This window comes from Cebus imitator, unplaced genomic scaffold, assembly GCF_001604975.1.
Source record: "Cebus imitator isolate Cc_AM_T3 unplaced genomic scaffold, Cebus_imitator-1.0 Scaffold273, whole genome shotgun sequence".
Taxonomy (NCBI): domain Eukaryota; kingdom Metazoa; phylum Chordata; class Mammalia; order Primates; family Cebidae; genus Cebus; species Cebus imitator.
This window is the reverse complement of record NW_016107588.1, coordinates 821,205-827,707: the sequence shown is the minus strand read 5'-3', so window position 1 is coordinate 827,707 and position 6,503 is coordinate 821,205. Positions and strand designations below refer to the sequence as shown.

Genomic DNA, 6,503 nt, shown 5'->3' with positions numbered 1-6,503 from the left:
GGCGTATCTCGTGAGGATCTCAAACATATCTCTTCTGCTGTGGCCTTCCTGTTTCAAAGCGAACCTCAGGTTTCTCATGTCCTGGGGGCAAAGGACAAGTATGACAGTTCAGTCTTCAAAGAAAGTCATGTTAATTAGCAAGAAATCTTCCATTCAATTAAAGGAAAAGATTCACTTACCTAAAAGGGCAATTAATCTAAATTACAAAAATTGCTTTGTTTTATATGGTAATTTGATATATCCAGTTTAAGAACACCTGAAAATGTTTCCATCATAGCCATGAATGTAAAGACAAGATAAAGCAACTAGCACTAAGAAGATAGAGCTAAAATTCATTTTATTAAAAAAAATCAAACTTTGCCTTGAACAACCTCTATCATGGTCCATCTACTTTCACTGGTTTCCAAGGTATTTTCTAATTTTTTTAAATTTACTTTATTTTTTGAGATGGAGTCTCACTCTGTGGCCCAGGCTGGAGTACAGTGGTGCGATCTCAGCTTACTGCAAACTCTGCCTCCTGGGATCAAGTGATTCTCATGCCTCAGCCTACCAAATAGCTGGAACTACAGGCACACGCCACCACGCCGAGCTAATTTTTGTATTTTTAGTAGAGATGGGATTTCACCATGTTGGCCAGGCTGGTCTCAAACTCCTGACCTCAGGTGATCCACCTGCCTCAACCTCCCAAAGTGCTGGGATTACAGGTATAAGCCACCGCAACCAGCCCTGGTATTTTTTTACTTATAAAACTATTTTATTCAAACAACTTTTCTAAAGGGTAACTGATATCAAATATAATCTCAACATTGTCAAACATGTCATTAAAACACAGAAGCTCTCTTCCTAAATGACTGGCATTTTAAGCTCTCATGCAAGTAATATATTTTTATTCTACAATTTTACCTTCACAGAGTTCTGTATAAGCCACATTAAAGTAGCCCATATTCGTAGTAACTATGCTTTTAGAAGCTAAAAATAAAAGGTCAAAACCAGATTTTAAAGGTAGCTTCCAATACCTGTCTCTTCAATAAGCAGGAAAACTTTCTTTTAAACCAAATCCAAACCAAATAAGCTCCTTTAAATGTCAATCTGTATTATATATACAGATATAAAATTCTATCTTATTTTCAAGACTGGAGTGTTTTTAAAGTTGTTTCTTAAAAAAAATCAGTTATGGTGCTGTGACCGAGTGATGGCGCTATGTTGGAGCCCTATGCTCTGCAGTGCACTTTCAGTTTTCATTTCAGATAAAGGCGTGCTAGGCTGGACTACGGAGCCACTTCAGGAGCGGTAGAGACCTAGTCGCTGCCCTCTTGGCTATCACAGTCTTCATTTTTTTCAAGATGCTTTTTCCTTCCTCAGCTCAAGAGTACTCTTAAGCTTCCCAAGTCTGCAGTCTGAAGGACCAGAACAGGCTGTGGCCATCACTAGACATCTCCAGACACAAATGGCAGGAAATGAAATATGAAGAACTACAGCCTGAGATGGCTCATAAAGGACTGGAGACTGAGCACTATGTATACAGATGACATCTCCCAAGCCTTGCCAGCTCCACGATTCTTTGCTTTTTTTTTTTTTTTTTTTTTTTTTTTTTTTAAGACAAGAGTCTCATTCCATTGCCAGGCGCCAGGCTGGAGTGCAGTGGCACAATCTCAGCTTACTGCAACCTCCGCCTCCCGTGTTCAAGCAATTCTCCTGCCTCGACCTCCCGAGTTGCTGGGACTACAGGAGCATGCCACCATGCCCAGCTAATTTTTGTATTTTTAGTAGAGACGGGGTTTCACCATGTTGGCCAGGATGGTCTCAATCTGTTAACCTTGTGATCCATCCACCTCAGCCTCCCAAAGGATTCTTTGCTCTTTAAAAAGCATGTCACAGAATAAAGTCCAACAACCCATTCATATTACCTCCCAAGAATATTGGGATAATAGTTATTGGTTCATGGTGCAATGAATAGTTGAATAAGAGGAATAATCATTTCAATGGGATGATACGCATTAAAAGGGTTTACAACCAGCCACAAGTGCCACACTGGAGAGCTGAGTACCCTCAGGGCTCAGGGCCTCTGAGGAACCTTCTTCCTAACCCCCATGAGTCAGATGGTAACTATAGCATGGTTCTCTACATTGCTTGACCAGAAATTAGACCATCCCTACATGAATATTTATTCTGATCTATCAGTGATTCAAACAGCTACTTTTAATGTGCCAAAGCACAAGTGATTCAAGTCACTTCTTTTTGCCATCTGATTAAGATGCAATTAAAGAGAGAATATTATTTCTTGCCAAAAAAACTAAGTAGAAAAGGCAAATGACTCACAGGTGGCAGATCACCAAATCTGTAACAAAAATAAGTTCCACCTGGTCTCCTCAGAGTTTGACTCATCAGGGAAAGAGTCACATGCCTAAGAGTCTCCCAGTTGGACCCTCAGCCTTTTTGACAGCCTGGTCATATGGTGATGTTCCAAGCCTTGCTATATTCAGAGTTGAAGAAAACATATCCCTGCTGCAACAACCCTGAAGGATTGATTTATTGAGGCATCATTTCTAAAGAAACAACACACATCACTGTTGACTTCAAAACGCTACACTGCGTCTTTAAGGTGAGTCCACAGGAGTGAGGCGGGGAAGGGAAAGAGAAGGCTTTGTGGTGGTATGGTTTTACTTTGCCTTTTTGTTTGTTTGAAAGACTCCAGGTAGGCAGCAGGGGCTGGTAAGGGGCCTGCAGCGTATGAATTTACATATTCAGAACTTCCTTTTCCCTGCTGCTGGACAACATTCTCTGGGACTTGTATCTACTGTGGGAAAGATGCTACTGGCAAGCAGAAATCTCCATGTGCATAGCTGGCATAGCCAAATTTGCAGGAGTTGTAACTACTTGTTTCGGGAGAGGAATGTGGTTGTACCATGGCTATTGAATGCAGGTGAAAGTTGACCTACGGGAGACAGGACAGTGAGTCTTTCTTTACCTCACCACAGCAGATTTCCTTCACATCAATGTCAGGTTTGTTACTGAGAAGATGGAATATGACTCTGTGACATCAGTGTTTCTGGGGAGATAACTTAGTTAAAAGGTTTTGCTACAACACTGTTCTAGGCCATCATCTTTGGGCTCATGCTAACTCCAAGAAATATACATATATAACATTTCAGAATTATGCTTGGTGAGTTGTTCATACGCCTTTTGTTCTTATAATAAATAGTCAAGGGTGAGAATGTGCTTTGTCTCATTAATTTTGGGGGACTGATACCGAAGTACAAGTTTTTCCTACTATGAGGAAGAAAACGGGGTTTTTAAAACCCTGTAAGAATGAAAGTCACCTCAAAACTGTCAATATAGCAACCCCATTTTCCCTTGAGTACTCTGATATTAAACACTCTACTCCCATAAATCCTTTGATGCAAAATGCAAAAGGCTTCCTTAACAGTAAATTCCCATGTTTCTAGGACCCAAGGGGTAGATAGTAGCTGGGATAATAGATAAAGCATTAAGGTAGCTGGAATTAAAACACCAAAAAAAGCTGAGGTAGATGGTAGTAGAGAATTTCAGTTAAGGTTTCATAATGGCATTATTCTTTAGTTTCTGATAGAAAAAACGAGTCTTGATCTTTTATAAACTGGAAAGAAAACCACCATATCGTAGCATAATCCAAATATAAGCAAACAAGGTTGGTTTTGAGAAATTGCAGTGTATGAGACTAGGAAAATGAGACTTAGTTTTTGGTTCTGGCTCTTGCGCTGGCTCCCTAGGCAACCCAAGGCAAGTCATCTCACTTCTCTATCAACAGAATGAACGACTAGGATTGGCTGGGGACCAGCAAACTTCAGCCCAATCTTCAAATTAAGACTGTTTTTTTAAACACTTCAAAAGGGTTGAAAAACAACACACAAAGAAGAATACACAACAAAGCCTAAAATACTTGCTATTGAGCCCTTCACAGAAAAAGTCTGCAAAGCCCTGCACTAGACCAGTGGTTCATAGTCACCTGAGACACTGAAACACATCCCTAACCTTCTGGGTCCCCGCCTTCAGAAATTACCTTAGTAAAGATACCCAACTCTTCGGAGCCTCAGGCTCCCAATCTACAATACGCCCATTTCAGAGAGCTGTACTTGAGGATCAAATGCAAAGCACCCCACGTGTTTGGATGGACACAAATGCTGAATACATGGTTACTATCACAGCAAACTGTACCTCTGAAAATGACCTAAGCAAAAGTTACAAAGGTTATTAGAGGTAAGGACACATCCTGTGAACTGAGGGCAAAATCTTCTATTCCTCCTTCCTTCATGGTAACACATACATGAAGGGGCACCAGGAGCAAGCTGGAGCAAAAACTAAAATGTTTTAAGAAATTTTATCTATAAAGTTCTCTTCCCACTCAGTCAAGCTAACAGACTGACCAGTCCCTCAAGTCCTTGTACTTGGTGATTGCAGTGGGTCCCTCATGTGGGCACTATTTCCCCAGGCAATTTGGAAAAGCTTGCTCTTAAGGGAAGAGCCATTTCTAGGGCCTGAGATAAACAAGAGATTTTTGATTTTTTTTTTTCAAATCCACATTAATTTTCTACTATCATTCAACACTAACGTGCCCTGTTCTTTGCATAAGAAAGTATTAAATCTCTTACTTTACAAGTAATATCTAGACCATAGGAATTTTCTCCTCTACTTGTCGCGCCTCCCATTTTTTCAATTCTTGAGATCACACCCAGAGGAACGTCAAGTATTACAGCAGAATCCTGTTATGGACAAAAATACAACAGTCAGTATGTCTGTCAATATAATTAAGCCATCAAGAAACATATTAAAAACAACCATATGCTTTCAGGGTGATTTTACCTTCGCCCTTTTAGCACTTTATGAACAAAAATATGATACAGATTACACATGACAGAGCAAGCATTAGAACAGTCAATTATGCAATCCAAATGCATCCCCAAACATTTGCCATTGTGCACTCAACTCCTAGGTACACACTTCCAGGGCGTTCGTGACATCACTTCTAGCCTGTTTCTGTAGGATTCTCTCCCACAACATTTTGCACTCCAACTAAGTGAACTTCTTCAGACACTTTGTCTACGATCAGGCCATGTGCTTTGCTCAGGGTGTTCCCTTTGCCTAGAATGATCTATCTTTCCCATGTGCCAAAATTCTCTCCATGGCTTCAGCCTTGGCTCAGCAAGCATCACCTGTAACGAGGCCTTGCTTCCTAATAAGATCAGGCAGAATTCATCACTTCTTCCTCAGAAGTTCCACAGCACTGGATTCAGACTGCTGTTATACCACTTGCTTCACTCAGCCTTGTTACCACAAATTTACATGTCTGTATTCACCCACTAGAAACCAAGCATTTGGAAATGGTGCTTGTCTCTGGCATGGGTGCATTTCCCAAAGCAGAAGGGCCTTAATGTACAGCAAGGCTTCTCCATCATTTGCTAGCCAATGCTGGGTGCAAGTGGTCTAGAAGACTGCTGGCATGATGAAATCATGTTAACCAAGTAATAGCACAATCATCACCATGAGACCATCACAGCAGCTGCCATGTAGGAAAACCTCTCTTCTGTGCCAAGTACTACAATAGGGACTTTGCACTCATCATCTCATTTTATCCTCATAACCATTCTAGGACATAGGTGAAGTATCCCTGTTTCCTGAGTCTGTCAAAGCTTCAGTAACTTGTTTACCAAGTATAGGGCAGGGTTGAGATTCAAGGCAATGCCTGAAAACACATATTAAAAGTGCCATAAAAATTGTCCTACTCTTTGATCTAATAATTTCACTACTAAGAACTTATGGCTATCATTTAGCAGAAGAAAGATGTTCAATGGAGCCAGAGGTAGATAACAGGATAGAAAAAATTAGTCAACTAGATGGAACAAGTATACAGTTATTAAATTATGGTACATGAAAAAATAAGTTTAAGTGGAGAAAAAGCAGCATACAACATACACGGTGACTATAACATGAAATATCTATTTACATGGACAAAGACATGAAGGTCTACACCGTTTATTTGTTTTGTTTTTTGTTCTGTTTTTGAGACGAACTCTCACTCTGTTGCTCAGGCTGGAGTGCAGTGGCACCATCTCAGCTCACTGTAAACTCTTGCAGAGTTTAGTTTTTATTCCAGAGGCACTGCCTCCTGAGTTCAAGTGATTGTTCTGCCTCAGCCTCCCAAGTAGCTGGGATTACAGGCAAGTACCACCATGCCAGGCTAATTTTTGTACTTTTTGTAGACACAAGGTCTCACCATGTTGGCCAGCCTGGTCTCGAACTCCTGACCTCAGGTGATCCACCCACCCTGGCCTCCCAAAGTGCTGGGATTACAGGCGTGAGCCACTGCACCCAGCCAGGCTACACTGTTTTTAATCCCAAAATTTTCTTTCACGTTGTGATAGATGAGTTTGAAAAATAAAGAAAAAGTCTGTAAGGGGTATTTGACTTTTTGTTCTTTAAAAACCTTTTGGAGCTAGAAATAAAAGTTTTCCTTTCCTTTTCTTTTC

At 40.6% G+C, this 6,503-nt stretch overlaps 1 protein-coding gene across 1 annotated transcript in view; it reads right to left on the bottom strand.

Moving 5' to 3' along the window:
• MTM1 (myotubularin 1) overlaps positions 1–6,503 on the bottom strand; it is a 119,831-nt gene that overhangs the window by 68,038 nt on the left and 45,290 nt on the right. The window contains exons 5-6 of the mRNA XM_017500908.2: positions 4,629–4,739; positions 4–81 (exon numbers count right to left, since the gene is read on the bottom strand). Of these exons, the coding sequence (XP_017356397.1) occupies positions 4–81; positions 4,629–4,739 (189 nt within the window). The remainder of the gene's footprint in view (positions 1–3; positions 82–4,628; positions 4,740–6,503) is intronic.